General features: G+C 43.2%; 1 protein-coding gene across 1 annotated transcript in view; it reads right to left on the bottom strand.

The window, feature by feature from the left end:
* Nucleotides 1-8,270: 8,270 nt before the first annotated feature.
* LOC311243196 (1,4-alpha-glucan-branching enzyme-like) overlaps nucleotides 8,271-18,411 on the bottom strand; it is a 288,129-nt gene continuing 277,988 nt past the window's right edge. Inside the window, exon 16 of the mRNA XM_084332329.1 lies at nucleotides 8,271-10,788. Coding sequence (XP_084188455.1) covers nucleotides 10,726-10,788 — 63 coding nt within the window. The 3' untranslated portion in view covers nucleotides 8,271-10,725. The remainder of the gene's footprint in view (nucleotides 10,789-18,411) is intronic.

The raw sequence follows: 18,411 nt of genomic DNA, 5'->3' as shown, positions 1-18,411 counted from the left end.
ATCATCCTGCTAGGCATTTACGTCACGTTGTCTGTTCCACCCCTGAGAAATAGAAATACCGGCGGCCAGGTAGCGCAGCGGACTAAGCGTCTGTCTACCACCACAGAGACAGTGGGATCGAACCCAGCTGTGGTGCTTCCGGGTTGGCCGACCGTCCATACACAATTGGCAGTGTTAGCGGGTGGGAAACCCGGCGAGGGTGGGTCCTGGTCGTTGTAAACAGCGACTCCTACAGTTCGGTCAGGGCGCCTGCACAGCAAGGGAAGGATCTGGGAGAGGTAGTGTGACCTTCCACACGTTACACTCTCCCAGTGAGAGTCCGCGCTGCCAGGTGAAAAGAAGCGGTGGGCTGGGTACACATGTGTCGGAGGAAGCATGTGATAGTCTTCGCCCTCCCGGACCGACGGTAGGGGGTAGAGTGCGCAACGACCAGGAAGGGGATTGGGAATTGGCATAACGACTAACATTGGGATGGGAGAAAATCGGAAAAGGAAGGAGGAAAAAGATAATAAAAAAAAATATATATATATAAATACCAATGTAGCAAACAAGCTACTCCTGTGTGCTCTACCACACACAGGGATGTTGCAAGACGCCCATGCAACACTTAAAACGGCCCATTACTGTATGTAGCATAGTGTAACTGAGGGGTACAATTCCCTGACTGTATTGTTAAGTATGGTATTAAACCACTACCTCTTGTACTTTAACTTCTGGCCATCCAGTACATGATATAAATATGATGAACACTTTCCCACCTGATGAAACGAAGTCCACACAAATGTACAAATCGAATATTTAATATAGCAAAAGGTATATACAACGTTCACTTGTTTACACTTATGATTTGAAATGCACTTGTATGGCAAATGAGTATTCGTAGGTAAATCAACATTGAATGTCCAATCTCTGGTTACGCAGGGAGTAAGTATACAACCTGGTTCTTTAGGAAACTATAGCGATGGTACTTAAATGATTATAGCTGGATACACTAAGGGGGGGGGGGTGTCCCGCTGGTTGTAAGACAGTAGGAGGGGGGGGTTAGAGAAGCCGCTGGCGGTATCCCATCTGGCCGACGATTTCTTGGGAGAATTCAAAGTCTTGAACACGGTGCCCACAGAACCTCGGTCCGCAGACGAATACAGCTGGACCCTCTGGTGGACGGTAGCTGCCGGTCCACAACGGAGAGACGTGAGGCGACCTCACTGGTGTAGAGCGCCGTCTCACCTGGAGTCCTCTCCGGGGGGTAGTTCCAACACTCCGCAGTGTTGGCCGTTATCCATGGAATAATCAAAGCACCCAAAGCATAATCCAAGCCGTGGAAGGCTCGCCGTCGTCCGGGTAGAGTAATCCAATATACAGGTCCAGTCGCCCTGGCCCGGAGCTCCTCGGATGCAAGCACCACTAGTGGTCTGCCCAGCCTGGTTAAGACTCCAGATAACGTCAGGAACGATGGGGGTACTGATAACTTTATAACTCTAACCGAACAATGCACCATACATAAATAGACTATTATTAGCTTAATAGAATACGTCCAACTCGACGGTATAGTGCCAAACTATGACAATTCAACTATTAATCCACACGATATCTCAATGCCTATCCTGAGGCCAAGTAGGCCTTACTACACCACACGTGCGTCGTGGGTGAGGCTTCGCGTCTGTTACTCGGTTGGAGGGTAAAGAACTGGACTAAAAGAAAGTTCTACTTTACTTGCGCCATATATATATATGCGCTGTGAACAAATAGTACCATTCGTATTTCGCCAGACGTATTCCTACGCGGAACCGGGCTTGCCACGACATGTTGGGCGGCACGATTGAACTTGAACCTAGGGGTATGGCTGCTGGCGCCAGGTTCTCGTCCAATGGTAGAATGAAACTATTATGGGCTGTTTAGTAGACTAAAGGGATATTCAGTGTATATTGTACAAGGAATATACAGGGGATATCAAACGATATACAAATACTATTTAAATATATATATATAAATAAATATATATATTCGGTTTAATCTGATCCTTCACAACACATAGCGTGCGGCAAGCGTACTTCATACATCAGGGATGAAATACCAAAACAACTCAAGCCAGGCCCGGAGGGTGGGGGGGGGGGGTATTTCGCAAACTGTCAAGGGGCCGCGAGCCAGTTGTTAGACATGTCTGTTTTCGCTGTCAACCTTTCAACAATTGTTATTTCCTATCTTTGCCAATGAAACAGCCAAGTATGATATATACTGTATGGTACAGTTGTGCCAAGAAAGGAACCAAAATAACCAGGGATGCTCGATATTGGCTTTTTTACCGATACCGATATACCGATATTGTCCAACTCTTAATTTCCGATACCGATACCGATATCACCCGATATCAACCGATACCGATATATGCAGGGTTTCCCCCCCCCAAAAATGGAATAATTTCAGGTAATTAACATTACATATCTCTTGTTGTGGAATTAACACAACATTATGCATACTTTTGACAATAAATAAAATCAGAATTTGTTCTTACTTGCTTGCCTGGGTAAATAAAGGTTATAGAAACTATACCGATATTTTTCGATTTCACATTTTAATGCCGATATCGGCCGATAATATCGGTAGGCCGATAATATCGGACATCCCTAAAAATAACCCATGATTGAGGGACCGCTACTATGCTATTCATGGATTATACATTGACTAACTATAATGCAACAATATTGTATACCAACGTGCTTTTCTTCTAGATGGTTAAAAGGAAGTATATGAATAAACCAAAACCAATTATGTTCTATTTTATTTTTTATTAATCTTCTATAGATTGATTTAAAAGCAGCTTTCTTTCTACAGAGTATAGGCAGAAGAACAGTATTAATTTATGTAAATGATAAAACATTAACTATGGAACACTTTCTACTGCTCTTTTTGTCTAGAAACGGTGGTCGAGGCGACCAAGATTTTTTTCCCCCACAGGTCCTCTCTGACGTTGGTCGTAGTCGTAGGCAGTGTGCGAACCATACGGGGGGGGGGGGGGGGGGGGAGTCAGCAGCGCTGCGCGTGCCTCACAGGGAGGACTTTACTGTGACGCTTGCTGACATAGGCTATAGGAGTAACGCTACAGAACCACACATAGTCCACTCCACACAGGTGTCTGCATGCATGATGAAGACGCACATATTGAAAAACACATGCTCAGATTAACCCCTCTGATCCAACACAAAAATTCACACACAACAGTCCTATTTACACATAAACACACGGATGAACCAATACCGAACAACAAGTCCACGACCAAACACATCGAGTCTAACATTATTATAGTAGGCAAATGCAACATTATCGCCACCCACCTGATGGTGAAGATCTGCCCAATTCTCAAAATCTGCATGTCACAGTAGTCCCCGCAGCAGGCTGCTTCGCCTTCTTTGTAAAACCAAAATTGGTTAGAAGGCTTACTTCTTTGATATTTCGTTTAACTTTCGACATTATCTGACCTGAATACCTGTATTTTGTTTTTTTTTAAACAGCGGTGAAGTTTGATTTGTGCCTGCAGGCTGCAGCGCCGCCACGCTCCGAATGGTAAACGCAATAATTGCATGCATGTAATGCATCTATTACGAGTAGGGTATATCTGCAGTGCCGCAACCCCATAGATTTATGCTATTGTCTATTACGGTGAATTAGTGCGCAAATCATTAATCATACATCAAAATAGCCTAATTTTTATTATTATACACAATGATGACAATACAGAAAATTACAGAAAAATGTGAAATGCATGGCAAAAATAGCATTTATTGTCAGTATTTTAGAGACCCCCCAAAAATTCACAAATCATGTTTTCAGGGGGGCTGATGTCTCATATAGGGGAGCCATGGCTCCCCCAGCTCCCCCATGGTTCGCACCCTGGTCGTAGGCTACAAGTGGCCCCCAGACGTGTGTTTGGACATCGCTGTCCATTAAGAGGCTCATGTGTGGGTTCCATCACACTGCAGATTGAAATTGACAACAAAGCCACAGCAGCCGACTGGACAACTTTGTTTGAAATGAGTAGGAAACGTCATGGCGGTCAGACCAGCTACAGATAACAGGTTTTGCAGGTACTTTATGACGAGAGAAAACAAGAGAAACACGCACCTGCGGTCTCAGGGACACCACGGCTCCAGTACATCCACAACTTTTATCTGTCTAGGATGTCACTATTTCAATATGAATGGTGGTGATAACAAACAAAGACATATGCCACGAGAGACGTGTATCAGATTTGGTAATCAAAGGGCGATGAAAGGGGCGATTAAACACGCGCCACTTCAGGCTCACAACTGGCCTCTTTCACTCACTTGAAATGTACGCAAAGTGTTCCTACATTCTTTTTGAGAGGTTATCCCCCCCCCCCCCCAACACGCTTCGATGGGATCCAAAAAAAAATAAAATAAACTGACGTGTTCCATGATATTTCTGGTTAAATATTGGAATACGGTCATGAATATAAATGCATTTTCCTCAGCTGTGGGGAAAGCGGACCAGAATCTGCCATACTGTATGCTACAATATACTGGCTCAAATAACTGAGAAACTGCAGTAATTCAGTGGGTTTAAATCACAAAATCACAGCGTCCATGGCAGTAAATCATGGCATTAGCTTTTGTGTGGAACACCCCAAACGGTACGTTGTCTTTCACACAGAATAATAGACTACTTTGATGTAGATGTGAGCAGAATACTGAATTGTATTTGTCCCACAAGAAATGTGTGGTGTCAATTTTACATTTACAGTAGCTGTATTAGGCCAGTAACGTCAAATTTGTTGTTTTTCTTTGGGACTGATCACATTTTCTAAACATTTCAAATAAAATTATGATTGTGGAGTTGAACTTCAGAATGTCATGATTATTATTTTTGTTGAACTATATTAAAACAACGCCATTCAATGTGTCAAGTCTCTCAATTTCAAGTCAGCACGAGTATTGGGACAAAGGACCCACCAGGAGTTTTAACCTGTTAAGCTGTAAGGTCCCCCAATTGGGGGACCCTGCTTTTCTTGATCATAAATCGATCAATAGAGACCATATTCGATCCCCAATTATCATGGGGTTGCATTGGAAAGCCACACTCATTGGCTACAACCCTGTCCAAAAATCTTCGAGATCGCCAAATGATTGACAGAGCTAGAGCCCCCGGAGGACGGGGGTGGTAATGTGTACTTTGGCGCACGCCTCACATATCGGCATGTAACGCGAGAACCGCTGAACGAATTTTGTCACCTGAAAGGGCAATTGACAGGCACCAAATAGGGCTTTAATTCTCTCTATATATATTGTATTAAAAGAAATGCACACCCCACATGTTGGATGTTAAGTTATTTTTTATTTATATTTTTTTAGCCAAGAGTAAAGACCATAACCATATCAAAACAGCAGTCAAAGTGTATATTTTCATTTTTACCGATGTTTTATAAGATTTACCGAAAATAAGAATATATCGAAAGAATTCGAATTATATCTCTTTTATCGTAAAACCGTGAGGAAATGACTAAATCCAGATTTAACCCTGCCATTGGAAAGAGGAGCCTTTCCCTAAACCATACATATATGATTTGGCCACAATAAGGTCAAGTTCAAGGTCAAATATGAATTTATAATTAAAATTGATTATAATTTATTACTGTATCTACAACTCCTTCTGTTTAATCATCTTCCCTTTATTCATTTGCTTAGATTTTTGTACACTTGATTTCAAGAAGGTGCTGAATGAGTGAAATCTATTGCGGCGCAATTGTAACATGGTGTTATTCACCGGCACAGATGCAAAATAAAATCATAATTTATATTCTCCTTTTTTTATTACAATTTACTAGGCGGAGCCTCCCGCGTAGTACAACGGCGGCCATCTTGCTACAGTTAACTACTGCTTTAAGGTGAGTGATCTACACAAACAAAAACACTCTTAACTCGCTGAAATCTTGACGGATTTACAAGCGTTATTAACGTGGCTATGATTCTTGCTTGGAAGAATCATTATAATTTTCATATTTACAAGTTTTCATATGAAAGTCCATCATAAGTATGCAGTATGATAACTACATCTCTGACATTTTTAACAAACCAAACGGTTGACAATTTAGCAAGCTATCGTTATTTCAATAGTACATGCACTATAGACATTCATGTTATGAGTGGGTGTGCTACCCTGTAGCAAGATGGCCGCCATGTGGCATTGTCGTTCTCCATTGGCCAGCAGCGCGGGTGAGTCATCTAGTCTTTAGTTTAAATCTATTGTTACAGCAGGGTTCTTATATAACGAGCGGTTTGATCACCAATGCAGACCAGTGTTCGGAAGGTTTCCTCCTGGTCCCGGGCGGCGCTGCCATGGCGTAGTCTTGTGGGTGCAGAATTTACACATTGTTGTCAAGGAAACATACTCGACGACGTCACCGGGCGTCGTTTACTCTAAAGACCTTACAATAAGGCTAATGCTAACAATTTAGAACTCTCTCCTCTCAGCCTCTGAGCGGGGAAGAAATCCTGGTGTTCAATCGGAGCCATTTCCTTTGAGATGTTTTCAACATTAAAAGGCAGCGATTCATCGCCGTTACTACTTTTTTCTTCGTTTTTTCCCTTTTTTATACAACCGGCCATATCTATGGTACTTTTAATCACTGCGACGTCCCCTCGGTCACCATAACACCCACCGTACCACTACCGACACCCGGGGTCCCCTCCTCACATAAGACCCGTCGGCCATTGGGGACGAGAACCACGTAGGCTCAACCCACATGCAATTAGGTAAAAAATAAGCGGCCGTTTAGTGGTCGAGTCGACAATAGTCCCGGTCTCGTTGGGGCCTGCTTTGACTTAGGTTAGGCTACTGGTCGCCTGCTTACTTATTCCAGGTCATGGTTGTAATGTTCATGGTCCTCATTACAAATGATAAAAAAAAAAAAAGTGAAACTCGCACTTTTCCCTCCTTCTTGGAATTCAAACATCACATCATTCTCCTCGCCAGCGACCGAGGCTGCATGATGCATTAAAATGCTTTCCTTTCATGCCCCCCCCCCCCCCCCCCTTCTCCACGAGAGAATGCTTTTGATCAGCAAAATCAGCGCATCACTCCTTTGATGGTATTTTTCTCTTGTAAAGTGAGACCGCGAAGCCACATATGATTGTACTAAATCACACTTGCATTGAGCGTGGGTGAGCGAGGTCACGAGAGACACAGCTAGCGTATAGCAACCCGGCATAATGAGCGCACTCACACTTAATACACAGTCAACGTGATGGGGCATTATTACAGTGCGTCGTCGGTCAGCTCACATAAACATTGTGTCCTCCACTTACCCGGTAACTAAAATTAGCTCTCATCCCCCATTACAGGACATTTGAATTAGGATGAGCCGATGAGGTTGGATGTATTGTATGTGTATTAGCCGTGACACTGAGGAATGTGTGGACCTTAGCCCGTTTAGCCAACTGTTGGTTTTGCTAAAACTCACACGTCCATAGTGTCCCCCGGGGGCACATTGCAGGCCGGGTGGGTCACTTGGCTAATGCGCAGGTGCCTCCCTCCCTCCCCCACCCGCAACTAGACACAGGAAACATAAATCAAGAGAGTATCAAATACTACTAGCGTGGCTTCGGTTGGCCAGCTATTTGTATGTGAAGCGGAGAACCAGGAGTGTCTAGTCAAGTTTCCCCCTTATTCAGATTTTTTGGCTGCATAAGGCCATATTGGGATGTTTCCTGAGTCCCTCATCATACCCTAAATTATGCCACTAAGCCTGTGTTTCTTGTTGGCAGATGCCACCAGACCTGATGGCCTGAAACCCTGCATATTATTAGGGATATTCTGTTTATTCATGTACACAGATATATTCAGTTTATTCATGTACACAGAGCTATTCTGTTTATTCATGTACAAATGTACATGTACAAATGTCCAAACCCCCCTTCCCACCCCCTCCTAATGTACAGTTTCCTCCCCCTCATATGTATATAATCTGTTAGGATCTCTGGTTAACAGTACTGTATATTTGCATATCTTGTATGTCACACATGTAACAGTACTGTATATCTGTATGTCATGTATGTCAGAAATGTCAATATATATCTGTATGTTGCATATGTCATTATGAATTGAAAATGGGGGACCCTGATGTAAAGAAGACGAAAGTCTTTCTCTGGTCTAAATTAACAATTGTGTGTATTGAGCTGTACTGTACCCATTCTGCAATCTGTTACTAAAGTTTTCAATCAATCAATACACAGAGATATCCTGTTTATTCATGTTCAAAGGGACTTTGTTTATTCATGTACACAGTATAAGATTCACATACATCATGAATAAGACTACATCCAGAATATGACCATCAAGACCACATCCAGAATATGAGCTATCAAGACCACATCCAGAATATGAGCTATCAAGACCACATCGAGAATATGAGCTATCAAGACCACATCCAGAATGAGCTATCAAGACCACATCCAGAATATGAGCCATCAAGACCACATCCAGAATATGACCATCAAGACCACATCCAGAATATGAGCAATCAAGACCACATCCAGAATATGGCAATCAAGACCACATCCAGAATATGACCATCAAGACCACATCCAGAATATGAGCCATCAAGACCACATCCAGAATGAGTTATTAAGACCACATCCAGAATATGACCATCAAGACCACATCCAGAATATGAGCTATCAAGACCACATCCAGAATATGACCATCAAGACCACATCCAGAATGAGTTATTAAGACCATATCCTGAATATGAGCTATTAAGACCACATCCTGAATATAACCCATTAACACCACATCCTGAATATGACCATCAAGACCACATCCAGAATATGAGCTATTAACACCATATCCAGAATATGAGCAATCAAGACCACATCCAAAATATGAGCAATCAAGACCACATCCAGAATATGACCATCAAGACCACATCCAGAATATGAGCCATCAAGACCACATCCAGAATATGAGCCATCAAGACGACATTCAGAATATGACCATCAAGACCACATCCAGAATATGACCATCAAGACCACATTCAGAATGAGTTATTAAGACCACATCCAGAATATTACCATTAAGACCACATCCAGAATATGAGCTTTTAAGACCACATCCGGAATATGAGCTATTAAGACCACATCCTGAATATGAGCTTTTAAGACCACATCCGGAATATGAGCTATTAAGACCACATCCTGAATATGAGCTTTTAAGACCACATCCGGAATATGAGCTATTAAGACCACATCCTGAATATAACCTATTAAGACCACATCCTGAATATAACCTATTAAGACCATATCCAGAATATGAGCTATTAAGACCATATCCTGAATATGACCTATTATTTGTAACACTTGTAACACTATGCAAAAGTACACGTTCAAAGTGTCAACTTCTACAGTACAAATTATTTCATGAAATGTGGCATACGAGATGGCTAAACATGACTTTTCACATAGATGAATACAGACCAAAAATGTTAAGTGGGCAGCGGAAAATACTGCAGTGATGATTATATTTCTGTGGGGGTGTCCGTTTTATGAAACTATGGTATATGAAGCATACTATCAGCTATTAGATTCAAGTGAATTCATGAAATAGCTTTAGCTGCAAATCGCCGGCTTAATAAGCGGGGTATAAATTACTACATAAATGTCCCCATAGCTGCATAAAGGTAAACGTTACAACACAACTTTACTATATATACGCAGGGCACAATATAATAATTCAAAGCTGCTCATTACTTTGTGCAAATTAACAATATCCTTGAAACACAAAATGAATTAACAGTGAGTACAAGTGATTAAATACCCAGAGACGGACTGGCTTTCAAGTGCATTGTTGCTAATAGGTAATACTCTCGTTTTGTGCCTCACATAAGTGCATTGTCCTCTAGATGCCACATGATCAGGATTTAAATAAAAAAGAACAAAAAAAAACAGCTCATGTATTTCAACATAAATAGCACTACCTAAAAACCTTATATATATTTTTTTATATAAATGTTTTTATTTATTTATTAGAATTTTTTAACCTTATGCAATGAATGAAGGCATGTATATTGTATTGTATTTTCAATCAAGTGTTCCAGGCTAGTGGTGGATGGATTCAGCAGGGTTTTGAGTAGCGGCACCAAGCTACTGGTCTCACTTCTAAGAGGTGAGAGTGGACTCTTTGTATTCACCTTATTCACTTTGCCGCCATATTTATTTTCCTCGAATGCATTTCAAAGAGCAGAAGACCAAGTGACGGCCAAACAGGCCTCTTTCATTCAACGGTGGAGGAAGTAAAGTCAGGTAATCGTGGGTTTTCCAATTCTGACAGTGTCTTCTGCCTGCTTGGCGCCTCGTGGCGTCTCTTTGTAGCAAAGTTTTAACACTGAAGTAAATGCATTTGAGTACCAACTCAACAATGGACATCGGCAGCGAAGCGAATAAGGCAAATTACTATAATTTTGTATTCTAGGTCACAAGGTTATCATTTCGATCATCACTGTATATACAATACCCATGGTTACCTTGCAGGTGATGCTAGGAAACACATAGGAACGCATGATGGCTCTCCGCTGAATGAAGAAACAGAAAATAACAGGTGGGTTGGGTGATGTGTGCATGGCTAACACTTAGAGACGAAAGTGACTGTTAACACTTGAGTTGGTTGAGTTTGGCATCCGTTCCTGATCCCCGTCTTGGTAGAGACTATCGTCCCCCCCTAATAACAGTGACTTATCTGCTCATTGGCCAGGACAATAGCCGTCCTGCAGGGAATGTAGACCTGGGAGAGAGACAGGGGAGGGGGAGAGAGAGGTGAGATTACAACGCAAGATTGACCACAGTGTTAAAGACAGGCCATCACATTTGAAAGATTGTCAGAGCTTCATTTGTTTCTTGTAAATGGTGTATTTATATAGTGCTTTTATCCAAATCGCTTTACAATTTGTTCCTCACATTTTTACCCGTTCACTCACATTCACACACCGATGGCGGAGGCAACCATGCAAGGTGCCAACCTGCTCACCAGGAGAAATTAGGGGTTAAGTGTCTCGCTCAAGGACACTTTGACACGGTGTCCGGGAGGAGCGGGAATCGAACCGGGAACCTCCGGATTACCAGACGACTGCTCTACCTCCTGAGCCACTGTTGCACTGTCCCGAGCAAATGTCTTTGGGACATTTATGTTCCTGCTTACGATGATGTGTTTTTTATTGTGTGATTCTCCCCCCCCCCCCCCCCCCCCCCACCGAGAATTTTGGTTTTCTCTTCTACCAAATTTGGGTTTCTTCTACCAAATCTTCAGGTTCATTGTTTCTTTTTAAATGAGATGGGGGGGAGTGATGCTGCTCCCTTGATCCTTGATCATGCACGATAAGAGGGAGAGGAGAGAAGGAAAACAGACATAGGAGGGGGATATACTGTATATTAATAGACAGAATTTAGATCAGGGGGGGGGGGGGGTGGGGGGATAAACAGAAGTACATACACATCATAGCCTTGCTGGAAGAGCAAAGAGTAAGAATGTTCTAATCAAAGCTCAGGTCTGAATAGAGTGCTGCAGATACAGAATCGCCTCTGGGTGGCACTGGAGCGCTGGGCCGGCGGATCTACACTTGAGACAATTTAACTACACTGCTGAAAGCAGATATCATCAGACTGGTACTTTAGAGTCTCATCTTGCACCTTTGGATGCATGTATCAGGGGCGTAGCTGGGGGGGGTAGCTTAGGATGATTCCAAGGGCCCAGCACTGGGGGGGGGGGGGCCCAAATTTTTTTTTTTTTTTTTTACTAGACATCACTCAGGTGTATTGTTGATGCTCTCATTGATACTATGTTTGTTTCTGAAGTGTGTGTGTGTGTGTGTGTATGTGTGTGTGTGTGTGAGATATATAGAGAGAGGGGGGGCTTTGGTAGACTATTGCATTGGTCCATTCATTGAAGATGAACGCAATGCGACATCCTTTACTAGGCTCACCCACCAACAGTGCAGGTGCTGAACTGCTGATCCGAATGTATAGGTAAAAACCATATTATGTGTTTTCATCAATAAAAAAATTGCCAAAAAAAATTCCGCTTACGCGCGCTCGCATTCACTGGGGGCCTACAAATACATTCTTTCATGGGGCCCAGAATCTGGAGCTACACCCCTGCATGTATATAGATGTATGTGTATATGTACAACAAGTACCCATAAAGCACCCGCTCACACTTCTGTGCCAAACACACACCATATAGATTCCAAGAACAGCCATCATCAAGGCTGTACGTCCGTGTCAATTACACCCCCCCCCCCCGACTAAGAAATCTTATGTCATGTGTAAAAATAGCCCCTAAACTCGGCGCCTCTCGGATCAATGAACTCAGCCGGTGGTTCACCGCTTCTAAACACTGGCTGTATGGCAAACGTGAATTTGGAATTCGAGAGGGTAGTCCAGGGGCCCGTGAGCTGTGCTGCAGGGGTCCTCTGAGCTCCGGTAGAATTAAGAAGTTATCTACAAGGAAAAGAAGGCTGTAGACGTTTGACTCTTTTATATATATATAATAAAAAATCTGTGTATCTTTGCGTCAAAATAAACGTTTTCAAAAGGAATTGCTTCTTTTATATGTATGTATATATATATATTTTATATTCACAGTCTACTGAATAGTGCAGAGGGAAGGAGCCACCGTGTTCCGTGACGCCATTTAAGATTTATGCCAAAGCTAGATGCCATCCGGACATAAATGATTTTTGAGTTTGTGTGTGTGTGTATACTGTATATAGGAGAGAGAAAACTCAAAAAGAGAGTAGCTATAAACAATTCAGTCGCCCCCCCCCTGAACTCCTCCAGCCGCCCCTCTGCATCAGTGGTTTCTGAGCTTTGCTGTGGATGCGTCTCTCCGGGCAACAGTCTGGCACCAGGGGAGCCGCGCGGCTCTGCGCTGAAACACTGACACAGACATTGGTGACTAATTAAATAGTCACAGTAGGAGAGTCTCCACGCGGCGGGCACCGCGGAGAGACGGAGAGGCGGAATGAATCGCTGCACCTGTTTTCGACGAGAGCTACCACTGTGTCCAACCTGGAATATGTCAACAGCTTTTATTTCCGCCAAATGGATAACAATAGTGACAAATTCAAAATCAATCTGTGAACAAAGAGCGGCGGATAGTCCCGACTGTTAGCGATGCGATTCCTGGCAGACGGACTAATTAACATCTCATTACTCGCTCGACACGGAGACGCGGCTGCACACAGGCGGCGCTTTGGCGGCGCGAACGGGGCCCCGGCTAGACACGTGCTCACACCTACCACTCCGACTGCGACGCGTCACATGCTGCCCACTCAGGACAAGGCATCAAAGTAATAAGGTAAGATTTGCTCTACGCTAACAAAGATCTCCTTCCTCATATCCATGTTCTCCCCTGGAACCCGTCGTGGGGACCTTCAGAATGATTCATGTGCAAACCCGACATGACTATATGATCCGTACTGTAATATCTTTCGGAACGCTTTTCTCAGAATACCCATAACTCCGCAGCTCCCAACGGCCTGGCGGCGATTGTGACATCGGCAATTAGAATGTTCCGCTGGCGAAGAGGCGAGATCTCACACGTGCGAGATGGTACACCCGAAGGGGTTAACCCTTTCACTACCACACTACCAAAGGGTTAACCCTTTCACTGCGACAATACAGAAGGTTAACCCTTTCACTACCACACTGCAGACACCATCCTTAAAGCTGGACACAGCATCGTTGCATGGAACGCGAGTTAGTTGCGAGAGTGGTGCTGGAATAACCAACTGTGCACTTCAAAAACACCCGGGTTAGCTTTTCTCCAGGACCGCTCTGAGTAATGCCCTCTGCATTCCACTGCTGCTCTCCGATGAGTCATACTGAGCAGGAGCCAAACGTCACCTGCAGACATTCTCAGGCTCGGGTTCAGATATGAGTAAACAACTTAGGAGGGAACCTTTGCAAATAGGTTTGATGTTTCTCAGTCTCGAGAGCTCAAGGGATGAAGTGGAACAAAACACTGTTTGTGAAATTGCTGCATAAGTAAAAATGTATAAAGTTCGTCGGCGCTTAATTTGCTTCTCGTGTCTTCAGGACATTCTTGTTCCTGCTTACAGCACTTTTTTTTTCTCTCCCTAGAATCTCGGTGTTCTAGTTCTACGTGGAGAGGAGAGCCGAGCCTTCTGGAGATGACTGGATCTGATGAAAGTTGAAACATACTAATAAAGGTTTCATGAGCTGGTTCGGTATGAAGGAAGATTCTCTACATGCTCCGTCTCCTGACCCCAGCAACCCTGGTGAGAGCGCTGCCAGGCTCTCTGCGCTCTCGCAGATGTCTGTCTGGCTCTGTTACTTACTCAAACAGAGCATCAATCCACTCTAAACACTATTCTGAAAAAGGTAGAGAATATTTTGTTCAAGGTTATTAGGACTTATTATTCTTCTCTCTCTCCAAACGTGTATAGCCTGCTTCACTGAGTGACTCGAGAGATTCACAATGACCATCACACTTATCCATGTAATGTACTCTATAGAGCGAAGATATACCTATGAAAGCAAGAATATTGTCAGGCCAAGAGATGCCTATGAATTCATGGTTTTATCCAAAGTCTATTGTAAATGTCAATGTCATTTGTTCAAATGGCACAGAATTATTACGTGGAAATACGTACGTAGAACCATCTAAAAGCTGCACTATGTAACATTATCATGAAAAAATATTTGTTGGGCCAAATTGGGAGAAGGGAAAATCCTCCCAACAGCGTTGTGTGAAACACAGTGAAATCGCCCATACAAGCTCTTCTGTTTGGGCAGTGCTGTGAAATACATAAAAGGCTATGGTCTCATTTGGGGGGTGACAGTGGCTCAGGAGGTAGAGCAGTCGTCTGGCAATCCGGAGGTTCCCGGTTCGATTCCCGCTCCTCCCGGGCAGCGTGTCGATGTGTCCTTGAGCAAGACACTTAACCCCTAATTGCTCCCGATGAGCAGGTTGGCACCTTGCATGGTTGCCTCCGCCGTCGGTGTGTGAATGTGTGAATGAATGGGTAAAATGTGAGTAACAAATTGTAAAGCGCTTTGGATAAAAACGCTATATAAAAAAGCAGCCATTTACCATTAGCATAGAAATGTAAACAACACAAATGTAAAAAGTGACCTTGCTTCAAAAAATGCCTTTGTTTTTGCAAATAAATTTTCTGCAAGTATCTACCGTGTTTAAACTCTGGGTAGTTACCTCGTATGGCCACAGGGTGCTAATCTTACATAGTGCAGCAGTTCCATTAGACTCGCAAGCCTGAAAGAAATCTTGCAAATAATTTTGTTCACAATTTCAAACTAATTAAAAGGGTTGTACAGTTTAACTGGCAACGGCCCGGCCACGAGCCCTCTTGAGGACGATTTGCCCACCAGTGCGACACGCCACTTTGGCGACCTCTAGCGGCTCGGGTGTGCATATTTTTTAATACAATATATATATCTATTTGTTGCCTGTCGATTGCCCTTTCAGGCGACAAAATCCGTTCAGCGGTTCTCGAGTTACATGCCGATATGTGAGGCGTGCGCCAAAGTACACGGCAGACTTTTTTAAATTGTCTTTATTACCACCCGCGACTCCCGGGGCTCTAGCTCCGTCAATCATTTGGCGATCTCGAAGATTATTGGACAGGGTTGTATCAGGGATATAGATTAAAAAGTCACGAGCAAAAACAGGAAGAGAAAAAAACGCCAAATGCATTGGAGTCAATGAGAAACCTGAAACCGGCAGAGCTTTTTTTGTTTGTTTTTGTTGACCAAGATCGTTCCTAATCACTCATTTATGAAATCTGGACCTGTACTACATAAGACTTCAGGCTATGGACCCTACTACAGAAAACCGTGAGTAACAAGTTTTTTTTCAACTCAAGTTCAGACCTATGTTACTCTATTTCATTAGCACTAAAAGTGAATTTTCTTTATTGTATCAGAAACGTCAGAATGTTATCTTTCCGGCACACGCCATTGTTGTATTTTCCTTCCCGGTCGTTCGTTTATCAAATTGATAAGTCAGCTGTGCTTGAGGCAGTTGATAACGAGTAAAGCTTTGACAGCTGTGCTCTTTAATGTTGCTATGGTTACAGGTTTGGTAGTGGATGAATTTAGAACTGTGATTAAACTTGAGCCGAACTACGTGTGCATTAAACGGTTTTAACGCACACCTGCCGGCCAATCAGAAAAGAGTATTCACCCAAATCATGATATAACTAATTCTAATGCATACATTAAGCGGTTGTTTAATGTCTTTATTCATGCACAGTTGCACATGCACAAAGTTAAGGAACGGGCCTTAGATGTCCATGGTGAAAATATCTTCTGATCAGCTACCAATATCTTCTTTTTCTTTGGCCATATTCACATGGTGGACATTTTGCTCTTATGTCATGCCGAGATTTGCTGAAAAGAATTATCGTTTTTGTGCATGGATTACAATATTTCAAATACAATATACAAAACAACTTTCTCTTGGGCATTTCCTGGTTGTTAAACAAGGTAGATACTTCACCTACTGTCATGGTCTATTCGAACTTGTTTTGTGTTTTTTCCCTCTTGTGGGCGTTTTGAGTATTGCACTCATTTTCTTTAGCTTGTTCTAACTCTGGTTCTAGCTTTGATGCTATTGGCTGATTCAGTCATGTGACGCTGCCAGGTCAGCTATTTCATTATCCAGAAAGGCGTGACTTTTTTCCGTAGCCGCATTTTTGCGAAGACGCTCTCGATTGGCTAGCCCGCGTACAGCAAAGACCCTCTCTGATTGGTTTAGCGCCGAAGGGCTCTGGGATAGAAATGTCCGCCTTTTACATATATATTCTCTGCTTCGAAGTGGTTTTGCTTTGGCCCTTTTTCGAAGTGGGTTATGCTTAGAGTTATGGTTAGGGTTATGGTTAGGGTTAGCCCTAACCCTAACTCTAAGCATAACCCACTTCGAAAGAGGGCCAAAGCATAACCACTTCGAAGCAGAGAATATATATGTACAAGGCGGAAGAGACCCTTCGGAGCTAAACCAATCAGAGAGGGTCTTCGCTGTACGCGGCCTAGCCAATCAGAGAGCGTCTTCGCAAACTGCGGCTTTGAGTGAACTTTGTACATATTGTACTTTATTTAAAGGGCACATTCACATCAGCATTAAGTGACATTTGTAACTTTAGCTCATTTAGTAATTTTTACATTTAGTTGAAGTCATGGTACACATAATGTTTTTTTTTTTTTTGATCTTTTTCCCCCTCCATTTTCCTCCGATTTTTCTCCCATCCCAATGTTAGTCGTATGCCAATTCCCAGTCCCTTCCTGGTCGCTGCGCACTTACCCCCCACAGTCAGATCATCTGGGAGAGTGGAGGCTACCACGTGCTTCCTCCGACACACGTCCAGCCAATCACCGCTTCTTTTCACCTGGCAGCGCGGATTCTCATCGAGAGGGCGTAGCGTGTGGGAGGATCACACTATCCCCCTCAAGTCCTATCCGCGCTTAGCAGGCGCCCCGACCGAACTGTAGGAGTCGCTGTTTACAACGCCCCGGACCCACCCCGCCAGCTTCTCCCACCCTCTAATACAGCCAATTGTATTAGTGCAGACGGCCAGCCAAGCTGGTGACAACCCCGGAGCTGTGAGCTGGATTCGAACAGGCGAATCCAGCTCACAGCTCCGGGGTTGGTGACGAACGCAATCTCCGCTCGGCCACCTAACCGCCCACATAATGTATTTGTATTGTATACTGTAAAGCAATGTCATTGAATTTTTTTTGTGTGTATTTCAGTTTTACAAAATTGTACTTTGAGAACAGACAACAGTAAAGACAAGCAACTTTGCTCCAGCTTCTGGATCTCCTTTACTCTTGCTCACTACCTGTTGATTTGTGTACAGACACACACTGAGGACGGGATACCTACAAACACAAGACTGTTCAGACAGTCAATATTCAATATTGATGTGATTTGCAAAAAAAGAAAGAAATCCAATGCATATAGGTTTATAAAATAGGCAAAGCTAAAGCGCAGGCCAGGTTCTGTCATCAAAGAAGAGATAATGGAATAACAACAGACTGGCCACCGGTAGCGTGGCTCTTCTGACTGCAGGTGGTCATAAGAAGTTTTGAAAATGCAAGAAATACCATCAGAAAATAGTGATTGCAGCTCTGAGTAAGGGATAATGCACAGTCATCATTGCAAAAACAACCTACGACGGGTTCATGCACGTCTCTGCCGCCGAACAGACCAATCACAATTGAGTATAGACATGTATTGAGATTGGAATAGTGACTGGTAGGAAATTGGAATTCAAAAAGTTGATATACTGTATATAATACATACAGTATGTCACACACTGTCACTGCCTGGCTACTCTCTCTCTCTCTCCTTCTCTATCTCTCGTTACCA

This window comes from Notolepis coatsorum (assembly GCF_963971535.1).
Source record: "Notolepis coatsorum genome assembly, chromosome: 1".
Classification (NCBI taxonomy): domain Eukaryota; kingdom Metazoa; phylum Chordata; class Actinopteri; order Aulopiformes; family Paralepididae; genus Notolepis; species Notolepis coatsorum.
The sequence above is the reverse complement of the archived record's forward strand: the minus strand, read 5'-3'. Positions and strand labels throughout refer to the sequence as shown.